Source organism: Arthroderma uncinatum (assembly GCF_011692745.1).
Source record: "Arthroderma uncinatum strain CBS 119779 chromosome Unknown scaffold1, whole genome shotgun sequence".
Classification (NCBI taxonomy): Eukaryota; Fungi; Ascomycota; class Eurotiomycetes; order Onygenales; family Arthrodermataceae; genus Arthroderma; species Arthroderma uncinatum.
Window position 1 is genome coordinate 5,118,053 of NW_022983863.1, and position 20,957 is coordinate 5,139,009.

General features: G+C 49.9%; 12 protein-coding genes across 12 annotated transcripts; 7 read left to right on the forward strand and 5 right to left on the reverse strand.

The window, feature by feature from the left end:
• Positions 1 to 173: 173 nt before the first annotated feature.
• Positions 174 to 1,478, reverse strand: GIQ15_01553 (Lpz11p; the record flags this gene model as incomplete). Its single annotated transcript, XM_033548970.1, has 5 exons — positions 174 to 393; positions 443 to 579; positions 644 to 919; positions 984 to 1,295; positions 1,374 to 1,478. The coding sequence occupies 5 exons, from the start codon at positions 1,476 to 1,478 to the stop codon at positions 174 to 176; spliced, it is 1,050 nt and encodes a 349-aa protein (XP_033409921.1).
• Positions 1,479 to 2,230: 752 nt separating this feature from the next.
• Positions 2,231 to 3,326, forward strand: GIQ15_01554 (pre-mRNA-splicing factor srp1; the record flags this gene model as incomplete). Its single annotated transcript, XM_033548971.1, has 4 exons — positions 2,231 to 2,316; positions 2,713 to 2,848; positions 2,909 to 3,203; positions 3,274 to 3,326. The coding sequence occupies 4 exons, from the start codon at positions 2,231 to 2,233 to the stop codon at positions 3,324 to 3,326; spliced, it is 570 nt and encodes a 189-aa protein (XP_033409922.1).
• Positions 3,327 to 4,186: 860 nt separating this feature from the next.
• GIQ15_01555 (uncharacterized protein) lies at positions 4,187 to 4,708 on the forward strand (the record flags this gene model as incomplete). Its single annotated transcript, XM_033548972.1, has 2 exons — positions 4,187 to 4,468; positions 4,523 to 4,708. 2 exons carry the CDS (start codon positions 4,187 to 4,189, stop codon positions 4,706 to 4,708), a joined length of 468 nt encoding a protein of 155 aa, XP_033409923.1.
• A 411-nt stretch (positions 4,709 to 5,119) lies between these two features.
• Positions 5,120 to 5,952, forward strand: GIQ15_01556 (uncharacterized protein; the record flags this gene model as incomplete). The annotated part of the gene is made up of 4 exons (XM_033548973.1): positions 5,120 to 5,123; positions 5,240 to 5,344; positions 5,436 to 5,815; positions 5,875 to 5,952. 4 exons carry the CDS (start codon positions 5,120 to 5,122, stop codon positions 5,950 to 5,952), a joined length of 567 nt encoding a protein of 188 aa, XP_033409924.1.
• Positions 5,953 to 6,204: 252 nt separating this feature from the next.
• GIQ15_01557 (gamma-glutamyl phosphate reductase) lies at positions 6,205 to 7,691 on the reverse strand (the record flags this gene model as incomplete). The annotated part of the gene is made up of 3 exons (XM_033548974.1): positions 6,205 to 7,109; positions 7,170 to 7,331; positions 7,391 to 7,691. 3 exons carry the CDS (start codon positions 7,689 to 7,691, stop codon positions 6,205 to 6,207), a joined length of 1,368 nt encoding a protein of 455 aa, XP_033409925.1.
• Positions 7,692 to 8,143: 452 nt separating this feature from the next.
• Positions 8,144 to 9,896, forward strand: GIQ15_01558 (COP9 signalosome complex subunit 3; the record flags this gene model as incomplete). The annotated part of the gene is made up of 5 exons (XM_033548975.1): positions 8,144 to 8,299; positions 8,394 to 8,630; positions 8,690 to 9,121; positions 9,219 to 9,371; positions 9,426 to 9,896. The coding sequence occupies 5 exons, from the start codon at positions 8,144 to 8,146 to the stop codon at positions 9,894 to 9,896; spliced, it is 1,449 nt and encodes a 482-aa protein (XP_033409926.1).
• A 320-nt stretch (positions 9,897 to 10,216) lies between these two features.
• On the reverse strand, positions 10,217 to 10,688 carry GIQ15_01559 (iron sulfur cluster assembly protein 1; the record flags this gene model as incomplete). Its single annotated transcript, XM_033548976.1, has 2 exons — positions 10,217 to 10,371; positions 10,433 to 10,688. 2 exons carry the CDS (start codon positions 10,686 to 10,688, stop codon positions 10,217 to 10,219), a joined length of 411 nt encoding a protein of 136 aa, XP_033409927.1.
• A 508-nt stretch (positions 10,689 to 11,196) lies between these two features.
• On the forward strand, positions 11,197 to 12,089 carry GIQ15_01560 (NADH dehydrogenase iron-sulfur protein 7; the record flags this gene model as incomplete). Its single annotated transcript, XM_033548977.1, has 4 exons — positions 11,197 to 11,239; positions 11,306 to 11,495; positions 11,566 to 11,942; positions 11,995 to 12,089. The coding sequence occupies 4 exons, from the start codon at positions 11,197 to 11,199 to the stop codon at positions 12,087 to 12,089; spliced, it is 705 nt and encodes a 234-aa protein (XP_033409928.1).
• A 415-nt stretch (positions 12,090 to 12,504) lies between these two features.
• Positions 12,505 to 13,763, reverse strand: GIQ15_01561 (uracil DNA N-glycosylase; the record flags this gene model as incomplete). Its single annotated transcript, XM_033548978.1, has 3 exons — positions 12,505 to 12,825; positions 12,882 to 13,341; positions 13,405 to 13,763. 3 exons carry the CDS (start codon positions 13,761 to 13,763, stop codon positions 12,505 to 12,507), a joined length of 1,140 nt encoding a protein of 379 aa, XP_033409929.1.
• Positions 13,764 to 14,339: 576 nt separating this feature from the next.
• Positions 14,340 to 16,258, forward strand: GIQ15_01562 (uncharacterized protein; the record flags this gene model as incomplete). Its single annotated transcript, XM_033548979.1, has 2 exons — positions 14,340 to 15,206; positions 15,260 to 16,258. 2 exons carry the CDS (start codon positions 14,340 to 14,342, stop codon positions 16,256 to 16,258), a joined length of 1,866 nt encoding a protein of 621 aa, XP_033409930.1.
• A 581-nt stretch (positions 16,259 to 16,839) lies between these two features.
• On the reverse strand, positions 16,840 to 19,486 carry GIQ15_01563 (ubiquitin carboxyl-terminal hydrolase 14; the record flags this gene model as incomplete). The annotated part of the gene is made up of 6 exons (XM_033548980.1): positions 16,840 to 16,987; positions 17,049 to 18,735; positions 18,797 to 19,070; positions 19,131 to 19,271; positions 19,329 to 19,396; positions 19,456 to 19,486. The coding sequence occupies 6 exons, from the start codon at positions 19,484 to 19,486 to the stop codon at positions 16,840 to 16,842; spliced, it is 2,349 nt and encodes a 782-aa protein (XP_033409931.1).
• A 209-nt stretch (positions 19,487 to 19,695) lies between these two features.
• Positions 19,696 to 20,906, forward strand: GIQ15_01564 (21S rRNA (uridine(2791)-2'-O)-methyltransferase MRM2; the record flags this gene model as incomplete). Its single annotated transcript, XM_033548981.1, has 7 exons — positions 19,696 to 19,869; positions 19,923 to 19,973; positions 20,025 to 20,051; positions 20,109 to 20,461; positions 20,521 to 20,569; positions 20,628 to 20,789; positions 20,844 to 20,906. The coding sequence occupies 7 exons, from the start codon at positions 19,696 to 19,698 to the stop codon at positions 20,904 to 20,906; spliced, it is 879 nt and encodes a 292-aa protein (XP_033409932.1).
• Between the last annotated feature and the right edge of the window lie 51 nt (positions 20,907 to 20,957).

The following is a 20,957-nucleotide window of genomic DNA, read 5'->3' on the forward strand; positions in this document are numbered from 1 at the left end:
AATAAAAGAATGCTGTAAATGTATAGGTGGTGATGCGAAGAAGGAAGATCAGAAATTTTCTAGTGTCAGGAAATTACCAGGATGTTCTAGATGCTAATGTGGGAGGCGATATCGACACAGTGGGGAGGTTATGAATCTATGAAGCGAATATTGAGAAAGGAATGGGTAGAATGTTAGTCTGAGAGACTAACGAAGAAATCCCGTGTCAACTCAAAACTGAGCCAGCTGCTCGCCATACTTGGGGCAACTTTTAGGAGATTTGGAACGATGCCCTTGTAGAAGCCACGGATACCTTCTTCAACAGCTATGACTCGGATAGCATCGAAGATGGAGGTGTATTTGTACCCCATGCCAGACATTGTATTTATCTGGAATCGGCGGCGGAGAACATCACTAGAATTCCGTAAGCTAAAGTTGAATTGATGGGAGTTGGTGGACCTACAATGGATATGTGCATGTCTGGGCAACACCGCCAGATATAGCTCCGGCCAATAGCTTTCTCGCAGCATTGGGATTAGAGTCGCCGTCAGGTGTAAGGTACTTTCGAATCGACTCGTAGGTCATGAAATTTAATCCAACCTTCGAAAGTCAGCCAAAGTCGTCGCGGGGATTAAAAGTAAGGGGGCCATGCGGGTAAACTCACGTATGGCGCTACACCGGCGACGGTGGGAAGAATTCCTCTGTAAAGGGCAACAATGCCACCCTCGTTTTTATACATAAGGCACATGGTCTCATACATCCCAGGGAGTTTCGTACGAGGCTGGTTTTTGAGCTCCGAGAAGGACGCAGATTGTATGGAAAGACGGGTGCGTACGATATCTAAGGGGTAAGTAAAGGTGACCGACGTTATACCGGCAAGGCCACCACATGTAAGTCTCCGTAGGGGAGTAAGTTCTCCGCCTGGTGTGGGTTCGAATGCCTACGACCGAAGCCAGTTAGTTGAGGGTATCTAGTGACAGCCAGCACAGCTACCCAGTACATACCGTTTTATATAAGTTGTAACTCCCAAACTGGACCGCCGAATAGGGAACGATTCGAATGCAATTGGTGCCGTTTCCGCGCATAAATCCTCTCCAACCTTCCTCTCTCCACATTTTTGCCAGTCCTTTCCCTATGGAGAGTTTGTATTCCTCGCGACCAACGCTCTGCACCTGGAGTAGAATCTTCAACCTCTCGAGCGGGGAGACGATTGTTCGGGACACAGCGCCTGCGACTCCACCACCGAGAAAGGCCGCAACAACTGGGTCTGATAACCTGCTCGCCACTACCGCAAGGACAGAATTCCGTTGCTTTTCCTAGAGAGCCAGTCACACCGTCAGCCTGCGATTCATACATAGTGTATGCAGCATGAATATGCACCGTAGGTGTCTAACCTGTGTGTGTGGGAATACCTCTGCTGCTCCGGCGGGCAATTGTCCTATGCTGTGACGCAGAGCGGCTCTGTCGTCCGGACTATCATCTTTGCGATTGAGACTCATCGTGAGGGGCAGGGATTGGATAGTGTTGGACCTAGAGCAGTCAGTAGATGTCTCGTTAATGGTACAAAGGGTACATGGAGCTACCTGTATCCTCAGGCTGTAAACCCTAATAGCTTCGAAAGCGGTCCTCGGACCTGGTGATCCTGGTTTCGGAGTAGTCAAGGCTAGACCCGAGAGGGGTGAATTGAGAAAGTGATAAATTTATGGTAACACATGCTATGGAGCAAGAAGGACGATGGTAAGAAGGCCGGATTAAATAGCGGAACACCGTCTGGAGCATCCAAGATTGTGAAATGTTGGAGATAAAGGAGTAGTGCCCGGAGAGTAGGCTTGCGGTGGAATTAGGGAGTTATCCGGACCGGCAACAAAGGAGACAAGAAGTGAACGGGCCAGTCATGCCCGTCTTGGTCAAACGAGAGGCTCTGCAGGCCGGGACCTAACGCTACGATGCTATCCCGATATCAATCCGTATATCATCGTCCAAGGGAAAAAAGATGCGGTTCAACTTCACTTTTCGGCCATCCGTGGTGTCGTGCTGAGTCAGCCCTTACCTAAGCAGGGAAAAATCTTCCCCGGTTTGTTTCTTGCGTCGTTTCTTCCTTTACTCCTGATGTCAACAACATCTGCTGCCCGGTGAACATCGACAGCTTCACATCGCATCGCACAGCTGCTTAAGACCGTAGCTCTGCCTCTCTTCTGCAACAGACCATTCTCATCTTTTAGTAGGGCTTCCTTTTCCGACATCCCTCACCATGTCTCGTGGCGGCGGCACTACGCTATACGTTACCGGTTTTGGCCACGGCACTCGAGCCCGAGAACTCGCCTACGAATTCGAACGGTATGTCCTCATCGTCGAGCTCCCCCTAACCGATACCTCTCGACCGGTCCCTCTCTCTACGTCTTGAGTCCGAACCGTCAAAGCGATATTCTTTTCTTCCTGCCCCGTAACGGTCCTACGTCCCGACGCCCTGATATAGTCTATTCACGATGACCTCCCTCGTCCATCAAGATAGCTCTACTATACCCCTGGTTCCTGTTGTGAGGCTCATGCGGAATATATTATATATATATATTTATATATTATCTCTCACCCTCAGCTGTCAATACTAAGAATGTCGCTATGGATGCGTTCGTGTTGCTAACATTTCTATAAAGCTATGGGCGCCTCGTGAGATGTGATATCCCAGCCCCCAGAACAGCTTCAAGTCGACTGTAAGAGCTCTGTCTATCCCAGGTTCTGTCTTATTGAACGTCGCGCTTACAAGTTCAGCTTTGCTTTCGTTGAGTATGAGAGCCGTCGCGATGCTGACGACGCTTACCATGAAATGCACAACAAGCGCATCGGCCGTGACGATGTATTGAAGATTGAGGTAAGAGATTTACCACGCGAAGCTATATACTGGTTTTTAATACTCATACGATTATCGCAGTGGGCGCGTACTCCACCATCTGCATCGTGGCGCTTTGATTCCGGCCGTGACCGTCGCCGAGACCGCACTCCCCCACGCCGTGGCCACCGCTCCCCATCGCCCCGAAGAGGTCGCGACTACTCCCCGCGCAAGGAGGAGCGCCGAGACCGCGACTTTGAGCGACGCGATAGAGACCGTTCCCGCAGCCCCGACGACCGTGAGCGTGAGCGCGACCGGGACCGGGACACCCGGGATGACCGTGAACGCCGTGATGGCGAGCGTGAGAACGGCACCACCAACGGAGATGAAAGGAAAGGTAATGCCGCTTGGCCTCGCGGGTGACAACTGCTCGCGCTATGTTTCGATACAATACTAACGTGATATAGTTCCCTTGGATTCTCCCACCCCCGCACATGACGAGTTGGACACTGCTGAGTAGGTCAATCGCCAAGTTGCGAAGCATCCCCATCTTCCGCCATCCTGACGGAATATACCTTCCTCGCTATGCAAGATTTGCCGATTTATGCTAGGCCGAATGACGGTGAGAAACTGGTGACCCTACCGTGTGGCATCGCTCCACCTCGACGACTAGCACTCCTCGCAGGTCATGATTCCCCGTTCCTTTTATTCCATTCCCTCGGTTCTCTATTCCTAATCTCCTTTTTTATCTTTGCTTGCGTGTTCATTTTTTTTTATTCTTTAATGGGCAAGTGGGTCTTCATGCAATGTATAAACACCTTATATCAGCGTTAGGTAAAATCTATCTTAGAGCTCTGTGGCGTCCTTTCGTTTAACCCCTTACCTTAGAGACAGGTTTTACCAGGTTGATCGTGTATCCTTGCTCGGCAGGTTCTCGCTAGCTCCATTAGGTGTTATATATATATATCCGTGTATTAATTGGAAGATCTTGTATTACTCGATAGTTCTTCTGACGCTTTAATTAACCGATGAAGCTCCGGAATATATGCAATTCAGCTTTGGTATTTCGTATTTCGTGTGTTGTTTGGTGGTCCAACATTATCAGCATAGAAACCAAGCGTCAGATAAGGACACTGCTCTAAATATACTCTCCTCCTTATCATCAATCAACCAACGCCATAAACTACTCTGGATACACAAATATATTACTTCACTTTGATACACTACATTATCTACCTTGAAAATGGGGTCTCCGGCGATTGCATGCATAGGCATCATAGGGAAACAGGTTCGAGCTCCCCCTCCAAAGCTCAATATACCCATAATATCTGTCCAAGCTAACAACTATACTCACTCCCGCAAAAGAACAACCTCCTTCACATGTCACTTTTCGAGCCACATGTAGATGATAAGCTTGAATTTTCATTCATTTTAAATGCAAGCTTGGATATATTTGATATGCGACAGCAGCATGCGTCTGTGGACCAGGATCTGGGTCTACTCCACGCGCTGGATGAAAGGCTCTCCGTCTATGGATGGTTAACCAACACGGGTGTGAAGTTTGCAATTGTTGTAGACCTGGAAGGAAGAGTTTCAACACCTTCATCAGAACGAGAAAGGTCTTTACCCGTTGTTGGGCTACGGGATTCAGACTTAAAACCGGTACGTATCCTCGACGTCGCTGATATGTACAATCTATCCTAACATTATCTCTAGGCATTCCGGGCTCTACAAACTGCATATGTCAAGCTGTTACAGAACCCTTTCTACAATCCAGATGAGAATGTTCTGGGGAATGAAGCCCAAGGGCAAGCGAAGCCAACGGGCATTTCCAGCCGCCAGTTTGTTAACGAGGTGAACCGCATTGGCAAGACGTGGGCTCCCGGGACTACCGGTCTTTAGAAGTATTATGGCAGTTGGCTCGACTGTAGCTAGTTTCTAGTTTCTAGTTGCTGGCTCAGCTCAGGTGTCGGCTATCGTGTCTACAGAGCCTACGGCATGGAGTTTGGTTATCTGTGGTTCAACTGGCGTTCGGGCGTTCATCATGAATACACTCAAGTATCACGTACATCTATAACAATAATGTCCATCTCTGTGTCTGTCACATCTGTTGTATCAGTCTCTCTAAGTCTTTCGTCAAGCGATATCAAATGCCAACGTCACGTGATATCAACTACCGATCGGGCCTAGCGTAGGGCTTCGCCCACACACTCCACTCCCAAATTCATCGCCAAAAATTCTTGAACTCAGCAGTTGTTCAACCACGCCGCTGCGAAAAGAAGTCCATCAGCAAGACCATTTCGCACCGCAGCCATGGGTAAGCAGACTCCCCGGACACGCCTTGAACCGTTTCCAGAGCACCCTCTTGCGTTCGAGCTGTCAAAACCTCGAATGATGGCCGTTTGACGTTTACTAACAAGCGATATTTTGCAGGTATCGATTTGGACCGTCACCATGTCCGCAACACCCACCGAAAGGCGCCAAAGAGTGACAATGTCTACCTTCAGCTCCTCGTGAAGCTTTACCGCTTCCTTGCTCGTACGTCTTGAGAAAATCCGATAAGATCGCGAAACACAAATCGGGAAAGGCACTTGAAATTAACCAGGGATGTTTTTGTGTGTGTGATTAGGTCGTACCGACGCAAACTTCAACAAAGTCATCCTCCGCCGTCTTTTCATGTCCCGCATCAACCGCCCACCAGTCTCTCTCTCGCGTCTCGTATCCAGTGTTAAGAAGGGACCAGAGGAAGCTTCGTCTGGCAAGACCATCGTTGTTGTTGGCACCGTCACCGATGACAACCGTCTACTCGAGGTCCCAAAGATGTCCATTGCTGCTCTGCGATTCACCTCCTCCGCCAGAGCCAGAATTGAGAAGGCCGGCGGTGAGACTTTGACCTTGGACCAGCTTGCCCTCAGAGCTCCAACTGGTGCCAACACCATCTTGTTGCGCGGACCAAAGAACTCTCGTGAGGCCGTCAAGCATTTCGGATTTGGCCCACACAGCGGAAAGGTTAGTTTTGTGGCATACGTCTGCTTTGATTGGCTTATTAAACTAACGCGCAACACTAGAAACCATATGTCGAGAGCAAGGGACGCAAATTCGAGAGGGCTCGTGGACGAAGAAGATCGCGTGGTTTCAAGGTTTAAAGTGGTTGTTGATGGGATCTTATTTCAAAGGTCAGCTTATAAAAATAGTGTAGCTGTACTTGTGATTGAAATGAAATGAATTTCCTACTCTTTTCATCCACATGGCTACAGGCTCTTCTAATGTGAAATACTCTTGACACGACACGGTTCTTCAATCCAACGGAATACAAGGAATGATACTCATATTTCTGTTCAGCTAATGTGGTGTGGTATCTATACACGTTTGTGTCCAAGAACTAGGGGAGTCGCTGTTTAAATCTCCATTTTCTCATGCTTCCATGTTCGGCCACCCTCGCCCTGGAAATAATCACCCGCAATGTGACCCTCACCCCGGACTAGATACTTGTATATGGTTAAGCCTTCCAGTCCGACTGGCCCTCTGGAATGGATCTTGTTAGTACTGATTCCAACCTCAGTACCAAAGCCATATCTCATCCCGTCTGCCATCCTGGAGCTGGCGTTCCAGTAAACGCCTGCGCTGTCAACGGCGCTCAGGAACCGCTCAGCAAGCTCTCTTGAAGATGTCAATATCACATCAGTATGCTTCGAGGAGTGGCTTCCTATATGTGAGATTGCTGCATCTACATATGACTGGTCTGACGTTCCCTCGATAGTCTTGACAGCCATGATCGCCTCAAGGAACTCGGTGTTGTAATCTTCTTCAGTTGCATCTTTGAGCAATGCAACTTGAGATGACTCCAACTTGTCCTGGAGTGCAGCTTTCGACTTCGCATCACATCTCAGGGAGACTCCCTTTTGAGTTAAAGCGGCAGCAACCTTAGGGAACGTAGTGGACAATGCTCTTTCATCAACCAAGAGGGTTTCTGCGGCATTGCAAGCAGCAGGGTAGTGTAGCTTCGAATCGACAATAACCCGTTCTGCCATGCTAGCATCAGCATCTGAGTGGAGGTAGATGGCACACCTCCCATCAGCATGGCCAAGCACAGGGATCTTTGTATTCGTTTTCACGAACTTGACCAAGTCGTTTGAACCCCGGGGAATCACAAGATCGATGTGGTCATCCAACGCCAGAAGCGGTAGGATAGCATCTCTAGTTTTTACCAACTGGACTGCAGCCTTTGGTACCTCGGTAGTAGCAGCTGCCTCTGCTATCACCTTGGATATGGCTATGAATGATTCGGTCGACTCCTTTCCACCTATTTATTAGTTAGTACAATCGACTTTTCAATATATATTTATAGGCGTTGGGAGCGTACCTTTCAAGATGGCTGCGTTACCCGACTTGATGGAGAGCGCAGCAATATTGGCAATCACCTCTGGACGGGCCTCGAAGATTATCAGCAAGACACCAATTGGGCAGCTGACCCGTTCAAGGATCAAGCCATCATCTAGCTTGGTGCGTAAGGATATCTTTCCAACTGTTGATAAATCCAGCAATTAGCAGTTGTTTATAGCGAGAATCCGGGGTGGTACATACTTGGATCATCCAAGCCCTTGACATCGAGAATTCCCTTCAGCATATCCTCGTATTTCCCCGGGCGTGCCAAGTCGAGCCTCTTCAGTATACTCGAGCTTAGGTCCCCCTTCTCTACTGCTTTAGTGGCGGCCTCTACATCCCTGGCGTTTGCTTGGAGGATGGCATCTCTGTTCTTCTCGAGAGCGTCATGTATGGCAACGAGTGCCTTGTTTCTGGCGTCAGAGGAGAGGACGGCCAATTGTCTCGCACCGGCCGAAGCGAGCTTTGCAATCTCCAGGGGAGAGGATTCCGTCAACGACATGTCGGCGTCAATATATAGATGATATAGATGGTATATAGTATAGATGGTATAAACTGGCGAGGGGCAGGGACGGGCCTTGATGCAACTGTGCCGCACTAGTAACTTATGGCGTAATGCAGGTATCGCCCGTTACCGCTGCTTCTCTACGTTAAATACAACAAAGGCTGATCTCACATCTACTTCACCAAGTCAACAGCTTCCATCCTCACCCTTTGATACTCACCTTCGACGACGTTCACGACCGGAGTTTGGTTTCTTTTCTTTTCTCGCGGTCAGGATACAGGCTGACTCTGCCTCTTTCCTGGAACCAACGGCGCCGCTCTCCAGTGTTATACCATTATCGTCTTCATCCAGCGAGTTGTTCGGCTGGCTGGCTCATCGTTGATATTGCCTGCGTAGGAATTCCTACCAAGTACTGTTTTGCTCGTTCTTGCGTCGGCCGCTTCTGCAACATGGCTACTCAGCTGCTGCTGTCATTCCCTCCCCCGACGGAGCTGCCAGACGCCGAATATGACCAGAAAATCCGTGTGCTGTGTGCAGGTATCAAGAAGCTATCGCCTAGTGCGCTGGTCGGTCACAGTACGGCTGAACAGGGAAATCATCTCGACGTGAGCACCATATACCATTCTAGGCTATTCTGAAATATCTTATATCATTTTTCAAAGTTGTGTATGCATTGGTGCCTAACATGTTGCTTATTAGATACTGGACCCTGCCAAACACTCCTTGGCATATCTACAGGTTCTGTTGGCATACTACCAGATATCGCAGAAGCCGGGCAAGTTAACCATCCCTGATACCTTTCAGCCGGGAGGGGAGGCCTGGGGAAGGGCGCTGGAATTCTTTGAAGTGTTTGACCCCATACAAATCCGATATGCGGGCCGTGACTTCACAAGGCTTGTCGAGACCATTGCCCGGATCGCAGAATCCGTTTCGCGGGTGCGTATATAGATCCAGGCTGGCGGTATATCATCTGCTTCTCGCTAACGTATTTGTAGCCTCTACTTGCTGTCCAGCCTCTGAAAAGTGCCTTGCTTCGGCTTGATCCATCATGCTCGACACTGACGACAACACATACTTTGTTTGTACGTACTTGCCTTAAGGCAAAGGCCTGCCGCGCTGCATTGCCGGTACTAGAAAAGACCGTCTGCCATATCCCCGCATCGGCAGATAAAATCTACCATCAACGAGCCCAGATTTATCCTTGTGACAAGGACCAATCTAGCGTCACATACATTACGGATTCTTCCGGGCTGGCGGGATCTCTCACCTACCGGACATATCTCGAATATTACCTGTATGGAGCTATGATCTATATGGTTCGAAAGGAATGGGAAAATGCACTGCGGTTTTTGCATCTTGTAATTGTTGCGCCTGCCACTAATTCAGTGAGCAAGATCATGGTGGAAGCATACAAAAAGTGGATTATAGTACGCCTATTAGCCAGAGGACAGGTATGTTATCGTTTTTTTATACATATCTAGAACTGACTATGATGACGGATATATATTAACTCTGTCTTTACAGAGTTCGTCTATGCCACGAGGTACACCTCAATATGCGATCAAAGCATATAAGAACTTGGCAAGACCGTACGAGGTGCTCGCTGAGATCTTCCGGGATGGCACATTACAGAGGCTGGAGGCTGAAATTTCGATAGGGGCGGGAGTCTGGGACGAGGTAGGCCGAATCGGAGTTTCACTTACCATTTGGGAGAGGTACTAATTACGACAGGATAACAACTCCGGCCTTGTGCGCCAACTTCCCGACGCATATCGTCAGTTCTCAATACTTAAATTGGAAAAAGTGTTTGCCGCGCTATCAATACCCGATATGGCAAGCAGAGTTTCGTCGGAGAGCACCTCTACAGCTGAACTGGAAGAGTTTGTGGCTACACTGATAGCAAAAGGACAGTTGGATGCACGTCTTGTCCAGGCCTCAGATCCGTCTGGGGCATCCGTACTTCGCTTTGGCCGGACCAATAAAGCCATGGACCCGTACTTAGAAGCCCGGCTGTGGGAAGACCTTGTCAAAGAGAAGATCCGCATCAAATCAATGATAAAGAATGTCGCGAGGGCGGACTTGAAACTGGAGCTGGGTGGTGACTACATTGAAGGGTTGGGGAAATCTCAGCGGAGAGCCGAGCAAGTAGCCCACAGCCGTACCTCCGCCTTTGATGAAGATATCATGGGTGTGTCACGTTAGATTGTCTTGATACGGCGCCTTTTAACGTACTTAGATTTCAGAAAAATAGGTTTTATTTGGAATGCGTCATAGTTCTCTCTGTGATGAGAGATGTTACATTGTTTAGAGCTGATTCAAATGTACAATCTGTGCTGCTCAGGCTTTAATAGAGATATTTTTAAAATAATCCGGCGCTTGACCAGTGGGTAGGAAATGAATGTGAGATGGTCCGAGTGGGGGGGATAATTTTTCGAAAAGCAGAACCAATACACGGTGCTTATTAACAGAGAAGAATGGGAAGAACAGAAGTGATATCATAACAGAAACTTCTTCATCTCGACTTAATTCGAACTAGCTGGGGTAGGAGTGGCGGGTTGAGCGGCGACATCGGCGATGGAAGCGCCAGTGCCAGAGAGGTCGGTGGGAGCTGGGTTCTTGGAATAATAGTTATTGATAGCAGACTTGATAGCGTCCTCTGCAAGCATGGAGCAGTGCACTATCATTATTCGTGTTAGCAATCTACGATTTGTTATTTAGGGATAGAGTATTGGACTCACGCTTGACTGGAGGTAGGCAAAGTTCCTTTGCTATCTCTGTATTTCTAATCTTTCCAGCTTCCTCCAGCGTCATGCCTCGTACCAATTCGGTCAGGTAACTTGAGCTGGCAATAGCGCTTCCACATCCAAAGGTCTTGAACTTGACGTCGCTGATGGTGTTGTTGCTCTTATCGACTCTGATCTGTAGCTTCATCACGTCGCCGCAAGCCGGAGCACCGACTAGGCCGGTCCCGACGTCCAGGTCTGCCTTTGACATTGATCCGACATTCCTGGGGTTACTATAATGATCTAACAGTGCGGAGGAGGTCAGTGATGGGTTACGACTGGAACAGAAACGGGCGATACATATCTTTTTCGTGGTAGCTCCTCGTCGTCCGGAGGGTAACAGCAGGCGACGGTGCGAGTGGCGTCAAAGCAGGCCGTGTTATAGCTGGCGATGCGAGGCATCTGGACGCCCGCGGCGCAAGGGAAGCGACTCTTCTGAACATTGTGATGCTATCTGTAGCTTTTGTGTCCTCCGTAGATGGTGTTGAGAGAAAGAGAGTGAGTTATCTGATGCCTGGAGACTTTCGGCTTTCAAGATCAGATAAAGTGAAGTTGCTCCGATGCTCCGCGGACCACGTGATGTCACGTTTCCCGACCTATCACGGCCGCGATATACGATATTAGCCAGCGACTGCGAACGACCTGCAAAGGACGAGAAAGCACCAAGCGAACAGGAACACTCCCCGCCCGCCGTCCGTGGTATCTAGTGCATCGAAGCCATGAATCCCTCTCGGGGAGGCAACTTCGCCGTCAGGCTGCTGGGTAGGTGGTTCCAGGTTTGAGATCGCGCAATTGTGGCCGTCAGCTCTAACTGTTTGATACATGCAGGCCAACATCGCCCCATCCTGTCCACCACCCTCCCGTCCCTCTCCTCCGCCAGATTCCAGTCAACACACTCAGCGACAGAGCAATCGGGCGCTCTACAGTCGACAGCCGGTTCTGTTCCCGCGCGGAAACCAAGGAGAGAGGTCCCTCTGCCCAGCCAAGAGAAACCACAGGGTGTTTTGGACTATGCCTTGTTCGTGTCCTCCTCGCAGTGTTAAGCTTAGAGCTTGAAAGGAACGCTGGAATTGCAATGGCTAATATAGGCGGGATTTCTTGTTTGTTAGGACGACTCTCGACCAGGTAGCCAATTGGGCTCGACAGGGCTCGCTATGGCCCATGACTTTCGGTCTCGCCTGCTGTGCCGTCGAGATGATGCACTTGTCCACCCCACGATACGATCAGGATCGCCTGGGAATTATTTTCCGAGCCTCCCCCCGCCAGTCTGACGTTATGATTGTTGCTGGAACTTTGACAAATAAGATGGCACCGGCCTTGAGACAGGTCTACGACCAGATGCCCGAGCCACGATGGGTTATTAGTATGGGCAGTTGCGCCAACGGCGGTGGATATTATCATTACAGTTACTCTGTCGTTCGTGGATGCGACAGGATTGTGCCTGTTGATATCTATGTTCCCGGCTGTAAGTTTATACATGACTGCTGGCTTAAATTTCTAGTTACTGACTGCATTAGGCCCCCCTACCTCTGAAGCGCTCATGTACGGAATTTTCCAACTGCAAAGAAAGATGCGAAACACCAAGATCACTCGCATGTGGTACCGACGATGAACTGTTTACTCTGATGTTCAAAAATGGAAAATATCCTGTAAAGTAACTTTCTTTGTACAGCATAGTGTTGGCTTTTCACTATTCTCGATTCCCTCGCAGACACCACTTGTTGTTCCTCGTTCTCTCTCTTTCTCTTTTTTTTGTTGTTCCGTTTTCCTTATAGATTGAGAATCTGCCAGCCAAATCCTATTTTTTACGGGGGTTACAGTTATAGTGTTGGCACTGTAGGCAGATATATCAAGCCAAAAGAATAAAATCGATGTAATTCCCAGCTGGTGTATCAAGTGGTAGAAGATTACGACCCCGCTACCGGGTTAACGCCTGATAAGGTAAGGACAGCATGAAATATGGCTAAAACGCTAGAACGGTCCAAGAAAAGAAGCAGAGTATCGATATACGAGATGATTGTGAAATGTCACTTGGTCTCCTCCTCGTCGTCGTCGTCGATGAGGTCCTGGCCAAAGTCACTATCATCGTCTGCATCGGCAGATGTCTCTTTGGGTGCATCCGTAGATGTAGCAGCCTTGGTGTCTTTCTCTACTGTGACGGTAGCAGACACGACCGCAGCTGGCTTCTCATCGTCTTCCTGTGGCGTAGTTGATACGGCCGTGGCAGCAACGGTTCTAGAGACAGCCGTGGCCGCTGCTTTCGGAGTCAGGCTCCAATCAATCAGGCCTTCGTCTCCGTATTTGGACTGTAGCCAGTCGTTTGCCTTTTTGAAGTGGCCGCAGTTCAACTAGACAACGTTAGCTGGACATCCTGTAAGAAGTGATAAAGTAACAAGATACGTACAAACCCCCTGTGAGCGCTGAGCGGACTCGGGTGGACGGACTGCAAGACGCAGTGCCTGTCCCGGTTGACGGCACTGATCCTCTTGCCGGCGGGAGACCCCCAGGCGAGGAAGACGACTCCGCGCGTCCGGACCTTGGCCACCAGGTCGATGGCCTTTTGAGTGAAACGCTCCCACCCTTTCTGCGCGTGGCTGTTGGCGTTGTGTGCTCGAACGGTCAGACAGGTGTTGAGCAGCAGGACGCCCTGCTCGGCCCAGGGGGTGAGGAGGCCGCCCTTGTTCGCCGGCAGCTCGAAGGACGGGTAGTCGTTCTTGAGGGCGATGTAGATGTTCTTCAGAGACGGAGGCGCAGGCGTCGGCGGGCGGACAGAGAAGCAGAGACCGTGAGCCTGGCCGTGGTTGTGATATGGATCCTGGCCTATAATCACGGCCTTGACCTTGTGCAGCGGCGTATATCTCGACCTGCACTCTTAGCACGATGTCTATACAGAACAACAATATCATAGAGAAGGGGAAGGGAAATACCACGAGTAGATATCCTGCTCTGGGGGAAAGATCTTTGCCCCGACCTTCTTCTCGTCTCTGAGGAAGCGCTTCAGGTTGAGAAACTCCTTGGTGACGAGCTCATCTTTCAGGTAGGCGAGCCAGCTCTCGTCCAGCGTGTCTATCTCGAGCTGCAGCAGCTCTCTCTGCTCCGGCGTCAGCTTCGCGGCCCAGCTGGCCTTGTTGAAGTTGAGGATGGTCGTCGACTTGCTGAACGCAGCTGAACCGTCTTCATCGTTCGTCTTCGTCTTGGGCGCGCCGAAGAAGGACGTGATGCTGCCGTTGCCCTTGGGTTTCTTCGTCTCCTTCGCCGCCAGATGGCTTCCGTCTCGTTTCGACATCTCTATCTCTATCCTTCTTTCTATATCTTTGTCTATCCTCTATCTTCTCCTTCGTCTGTATATTTCCAGGCACCAGGACCAGGCTAGTACCTGACTAAGCCCATCCTGCAGACGCCAAAGCAAAGTCGAAAAAGCAACGAGCGCCAGGTCCGGCGGCGGTTTTCGTATCTCCTCATCCTCCTCTTCCTCCTCCTTCGTCCGCCTCTCTCTCTCCCTTTCTCGATGATACCGTCGACGAGGCCAGGACGACATTACACTCATTATAGCCCTGCTCAGCGTCTGCGCAGGCCCGTCCAGGGGTCTCTGCTAGTCTCGCTGTCCCCCACGCTCACTACGCCGGCTTCTTCCCCACAGCTTCGTCAAGCAAGCTGACTGCTCGCTCGTCTAGGGGCTCTTCCAGGGAGCCGCATCTACGATAGAGAGCCTGTCAACCCCGGACTATTCACTCGTTTGGCTCAATTATGTCACAGTATGCCTTAATCAATCCAATCTGGGGCATTGGTTAAAGAGGCTTGGGCTGCTGCCAGTCAATGCGCTGTTACACGACTTCTCTTCCACGTTTCGGGCCGTTTAACTATGGTGATGATTTCTGCTCGCGGCCCTGAGCCGGGCTCGCCGTCGTCGGCCACCTCGCACTCGCCCTCAACGGCCTCAGAGTCGTCCGAGGTGTACAGGCCAACACACCCCATCGAGCATCTGCAGGGCCCCTTTGAAGAGTCCATCCTCGAGTCCATCAACGGCTTCAACCAGGAAGTGCTCTCGCCGCCAGACGCGGTCACCCGGCGCAAGCAGCTGCTGCAGAACGCAAAGTACCAGCGGTCATGCTCCGGCAAGTGGCAGCAGCGCATGGGCGAGCGGTATCATCCGCTGTGGAAGATCATGGCCCAGGTCTCGTTTGGCATCCACTTGCTGGCTACGGGCTCGGCCAGGTCGGAGCTCGAGTCGGTCCAGATACTGCGTGTTCATGTCGCCGAGATCGATGGCTTCGTGAGGCGGACGATGGAGGACTATCAGCTCGCTCACGAGGACCTGACGGCTCGATTCGACCTGCTGGCCGTGCCTCTCGCCAACCTGGACGTGCTCGACTCCATGCTCGGCGACGAGACCTTCAAGCTCTTTCTTGTTGACTGTATCGGCAAGATAAACCATGTTGTCAGACGCTCCGAGATCTCGCTGCAGGACTCCCTCAAGGACCTCAGAAAGGCCGTCATCGCCGTCAGGACCGTCAAGGACTATCTCAATATCCTGCCCCAACACCAGAGCACCTGGTCTCCTTCTTTTGGCGGTGTCTACGCTGATATGTTTCAGAGGGTTGGCCTGTGGCTCACCAGTCTCACCAATCTACAGTCGCAGGGGATCCGGCTGGTTGAGTTCCTCGTCAACCTCTCTACTTCCATCTCGAGGCTACGGCTGAGAATTGGCCTCAATCACGCAGGCAGTACAGTATGTATCCCTTTTCCTACTAACTGTCATTGTTACATGCTTACTGTTTGCAGCGTTCGGTTACCCTCTCCCCTGATATATTTACGCCGCCACGCGCGGCAGTGTCAATGGATAATCTACATCAACATCAACATCAACATCCCCCTAATAGAGCATCCTACATCGACAAGCCGTTGCCAGATATACGGCACAGGGATCGCTCATTTTCATCCCTGAAGAGGTTTGGCGCAAAGCTCCAACATCGATTCTCCTCCGTCAGCCACCAATTATCACCCACTCCTTCAAGAAGCAATCTTTCCATAGCAGAGACCGTCAGAGACTCTCCGGGTCGGTCACCCGCATCACCCTCAATAAGCATACAGACAGCCACCCCGGACATACCCGATATCCCCGAACTAGCAGGGTCGCCTCCCTCAACGCGACCAAACCTTCCCGAACTCGCAGGGTCCCCTATACCGTCTCCCACCATTGCTGAATTAGCAGGGACTCCTCTAACGCAATCCCAGCTCTTTAAATCAGTAGAGCTGGGTGCATCATTAAATGAAATACCCCGGGACAGCATGGAATCAAGCGCCCGTACTTTTGTCTATGAAAACGTCGTTTCTCTACCAGAATTCGAAAGGGGCGCGCCATTATCCTACATTGAGAAACATTTCCCCGAACTCGCCCTCACAGACATCCCCATACACCAATGGCCCAAGGAATCATTTAAACCTATCAAACGGCCCCTCACTCCCGCCCAGCTACCTCGTCGAGCAACAACTTCGAAACTCAAACCTTTCCTCCGCGGGCTCTTCTCTAAATCGTCTTGCGTACAGCCCACTGAATCGATCTCCGGCGACAACAGCTCAGATGAATCACAGCCCATAGACACGTCATTCAAGGAACTGAAAAAGGCCCCGCCCAATACTATATCCATACGAACTCTAACAAACAGCGAGCCACGGCTGCCACTCCCTGCTCCCTCCCTTTATAATCGAGATACAATCGGCGGCGCCACCCGGCCGTCGTCTATATACTCTAACGCTTCCTTCTTCGGTAATAACGACTAAACGAGTGGCCTTTGTTCGTCTCTCTTTTCTTTTTCTTAATCCACATTCCTTGCTCATATTTTCTTTTATGTTTACGTGACATGTTTAAATATACATATTATCCAACGCTGTCTACTGTATACCATAGCCCTTCTTGCATACATATTTTTCTTCGGTCTTTTTTTTTTTCACATCAGGTCTCGCAGCTTGTTGATGACATTGCAGCGTTCTCCATAGTCGGTGCATGCAATTGATTGCCTCCTCTTTAATTATTATAGCTATTGGGAGTTTAGCCTACCAGAAAAATACTAATATATTATTCGCTTCGGTTAACCCCTTTTGAGATTAGGTTGTTCGCAAGTTAGTTACCTGGTGCTGGGGGAGCGGGCTAGATGCTCTTCAGAGTGCGTTTAATGGTAGTATATTGATCTAGTGAATGTAACTCGGCTAACATTTCGGAGCGCTTCTCCGACCTTCAAGCTATCATCGTAATACTAATAATAATGAAGAAAAGGACTCGTGCTGTGTGCCCATTCTTAAGCTTCATCATCCATGCTACCTACCCTGCCACCAAAGAATCATGCGCCATGACCACTGCAATGCTACACGCGACGGAAAATATAAATATATGCAAACTGCTTCATCTCTTCCACGTCGCCAGCTTCAGCAACTACTTTCTCGTCGTTGAATAGAATCCACTTAGGCTCGCTCTCTGCAGGGAGATGCTTTCGAATGAATGCGACGTAATGACTATTTTTCGGTTAGCAATGTATGGTTCTCATAAGTAAGTTGAGGGGAAGTGGTGCCTTACCCTGCATGAACAGAAGTGCCCTTGTGGCAGACAATTGATTGGAGGTCGAACAAGGCAGGCTTTTGGTTAGACCCAGGAACGGCGGTTGATGGTGCCGAGCTCGTAGTAGCAGCACTAGGTTCTGGCGCAGCAGGTTCATCGGGATGGCTAAAGACCCAGTCCAAGGCTCTAGTGACATCCCAGTCAGTAGCTCCAAGAGCCTTCTCGGCCTTGTCATGCGGAATGCCCATGTCGGCTAGTTGGCTGATTTTATCATCGCCGTCGGAAGGCTTTGGAGCACCTGTCGCCGAGCGAGTAGTAGAAGCCATGGGCTCGTCAATACTGGGGTCGTCCATATGAGCGAGGATCCAATTCAATGCAGCCTCCTGGTCGGAGTTGCCAGTGTTATGCAGCGCTTTCTTTACCCTATTTTCAGGGAAGCCCATGCCTAGCAGAGCCGCATATGCTTCGGAGTTGGGTACAAATTCAGGCTCACTTTCGGCATCGTCTGCTAACAGCTCTTCATTGTCCTGTTTACCAAGGGAGAGATATTGGGTCAAATCAAGTGGCTCCTTGCCAACCTCTACTGGAATGTCGAGTTTCATAGGTACGTAATTGACCACCTCCCAACGTCGCGCATTTACCACCAAGTTCTGAGGTAGTGTCTTGAACAACGACCGCTTAGAGAAATTCTTGTTGCCGCACCCTGAGCAGGTGAGTTCAACGTTTTCCTCCCTCGTGAACATATCAATGCAGGTTTTAAGAGGGACCGTTTCCCACATCTTATCGGTTCCAGGGCCCGGCATGAAATGGTTTAGCCGTATAGCGGGAACTGTGACCGAGATGTTATCTTGCTCGTCAACTTTATACCGGACTTTGCGGCATGACGTACACTGCAATCGTTGTTCGACAGCGAAACGGAATGACTCCACTGGGTTTGGCGTCTGAGTAGAATGAGGGGAAACACTGATAATCTTGAAGAGATGCAAGAGTAGCTCGAATGCATCTTGTTGACGCATCGTTGAAAATTCGGGGTGGCCTCTCCCAATAAGATGTTTAAACATTGATGGCGAGATTCCGTGCTGGTAAACCACATCAGAGTTACTACCGCCGGCCGCGTCAGGCACAGAATAGCGCCCTGAAAGGAGGCCATCTGCAATTTTCCTCAGCTGAGTCTCTAGATCCTCGGCTGGGGTAGGGGAAGTTGGTGGCTCCTCGTTGGGCTTGAAATAACGGTTCTTAAACTCTGGCAACGAGAATAAGCACTGCAGGACGCTGGCCATGTAGCAGCTGTTTCCAAGATTCTTGAGACCGGTAAGTTCTGGGCCGAACACCGGGTTCAACACCTTTCCGTCATCAGATGTCATTGAGAAGTCCCATTTGAGGTTCTGTTCGATTTGTAGCTCCGTTAGGCTTTTCTCCGTTTTTTCCTGTTCTGCGATGTTGAGTCCCCAGTGTGAAATATGTTGGGCCAACTCCGGGTCAGTCTTCTCATCGTTGCAAGTATAGCAGTAAATATCTGCCGAACCTTCAGGGGTTATAGATCGAAGTTTGACGGCGACACTATGCGATTTCTCGGTCGAGTGGGCGAGAGCATGAGAGTTACCACCTACCCCGCCAAATTGGGCTCGACCGCAACCAACAGTGCCACATTCAAGGCAAAGCCAGAGATTCTCCTGTAGGTCACATCCGTAACATTTGGAGGGTTCTAAAAAATCGTTGTGAGCGAGTGGTTAAGCATGGTGGTGTGGTTTCGGCCCAGTCCGTACCTCTAATCCTGATTCCTTGGTTTGAACCTTGTTCTAAAGTTAAGGTATGCTCGCAGGGAGTGAGCTCCTGCTCCCATGCCTTGACTTCTTCCTTTCGAGAGAACGTAGGAGCTTGCATCAGCTTATCGACAACCTCCAATACCTTGGGCGAGCACTCCTCTACTTTGTCAACACCGCATTCGAGGCACACCACCTTCGTGGCAACGTCGTACTGATCATCCTCAGAGCTTGCTTCGATAGCGAGCTTCGACATCTTGACCGGTGGTTCGGCACGCTGGAAGATTGTTAGCTCGAAAGTGATTAATACGCAAGCACTCTAATGCGGCATTCCTACCTCTACCTGCTTTCTCGTTCTCTTGATATTCAACGCCAGAGGGTGGCCATGACGACGAGTGTGTAAAGCGCCATGTCCCCTCTCCCCAGCGCAGCCTCCGTTAAAGCAGTGAAGACAGACGTTTAGCCCTGCATCGTTGTCCTTTCTCAACTGTCAGCTCGACATTTATATGGTATGGGGAGTATTGTGGCTGCCTACTATGGAGTCAAAACATTGTGTACAGTCCTCACGGTAAACAGACTGGTTCACAGTAGGTGGGCTGAGATCTGCACGTCGAATATGTGTTAGCGGTAAAGCTGCTAAGTAGATATGCTCAGATACATACCAGCCGAAGCTATGTGTACGCACGCCATCATGCAACTTGGTGATAATGACGATGTTGGTGGAAGTGGGTTGTAAGTGGGCAGAAGCCTGGGGAGAAGATCTGTTTATCTAGATAAGGGCGAGTATCCACATGTAGCCGTCTTAGTCAGCCCCTAGCTGTTTCGTTAGTGACTTTTCTATCCATGGATTATTTCGTCGATGGAAAAGTTCACTTGAGCTTCATAATTTCACGATACTAAATATGTTGAAGCCTCTTTTCCAGAATAGGGCGCTGTTTAGCTCTCGCTCCGCTGCAAACCAGTTCTTTCGGTCTATATCTTCAAAGCAATGGCAGACCAGGCAAAACAAAGATACCTACGCCAAGGAGGCAGGAATGCAGGGACTGAAGAGTCGAGCTGCCTTTAAGCTATTACAGGTTTGAATTGCTCTATTTACCGGCTGAATATCGTGTTCTAACCCATATACTAGATCAATGATAGGTATAGGTTGTTCAAAAGTGGCCAAACGGTGGTTGATCTTGTAAGGTCGTTTCATACTCGAAACCAGCTCAAATGCTAATGGATATTCAAGGGATACGCTCCGGGCTCCTGGTCTCAGGTTTGTCAATTACCCGTGGTAGATTGCTTAAAGGTTGAGGGGCTAATGTACGAATAGGTGGCTGCAGATCTCACAAAACCTCGCGGACGGATCGTCGGAGTCGATATAATTCCCGCGCAACCCCCGAGAGGAGTGTCTACTATCCAGGGGAACTTCCTATCTCCCCGGGTACAGCAGTTTGTGAAGGATTTTGTCCGAGATCCAGACCGGGGTCGACCACGGTCACAGTTATCTCCCTCCAAAAACGATGAAGAGCCGGCTCCGATCCCGAACCCAGACATGGAGGGTAACGGGGGCTATATTGATTTAGAAAGAAGCTCTAGCGCCAATATAGCTAAGGAAGGAGAAGAAAATAAACAGACACCAAGGAAGGCCAAAGTGGGATCTGTCGACGTGGTTCTTAGTGACATGTTTGTCTTACAGAAAGGCCTACGAACGAAAAGAGAATACCAGGCTAACATGTTGAAAGGTTGATGAATACAAGCGGCACGAAATCTCGCGACCATCTGGGCAGTATGGTATGTGGAATCTTCAATAATAAATACAATGTCCACTGCTGACGGACAATGTGAATAGGAACTATGTAAGGCCGCGCTCAATTTCGCCTCTAACGTCTTAAAAGAAGGGGGCCATTTCGTGTGCAAATACTATCAGGGACCCGAGGAGAAGGAATTCGAAAACGAATTGAAACGGCTGTTCTATCGGGTATACCGTGAGAAACCGGAGTCTTCACGCAGCGTAAGGCCCCTGTATTATCTCCCCTTCCTTGTGCTTTGCTAAGAATTCCCCTAGGAATCCAAAGAAGCGTACTTCATCGGTATACGAAGAAGAAGCGAAAAGCAGCAAAAAGATTAGGGCATGCGAATGGAGTGTCGAAAGCTTGTACCATGTCTCGACATCGGGTAT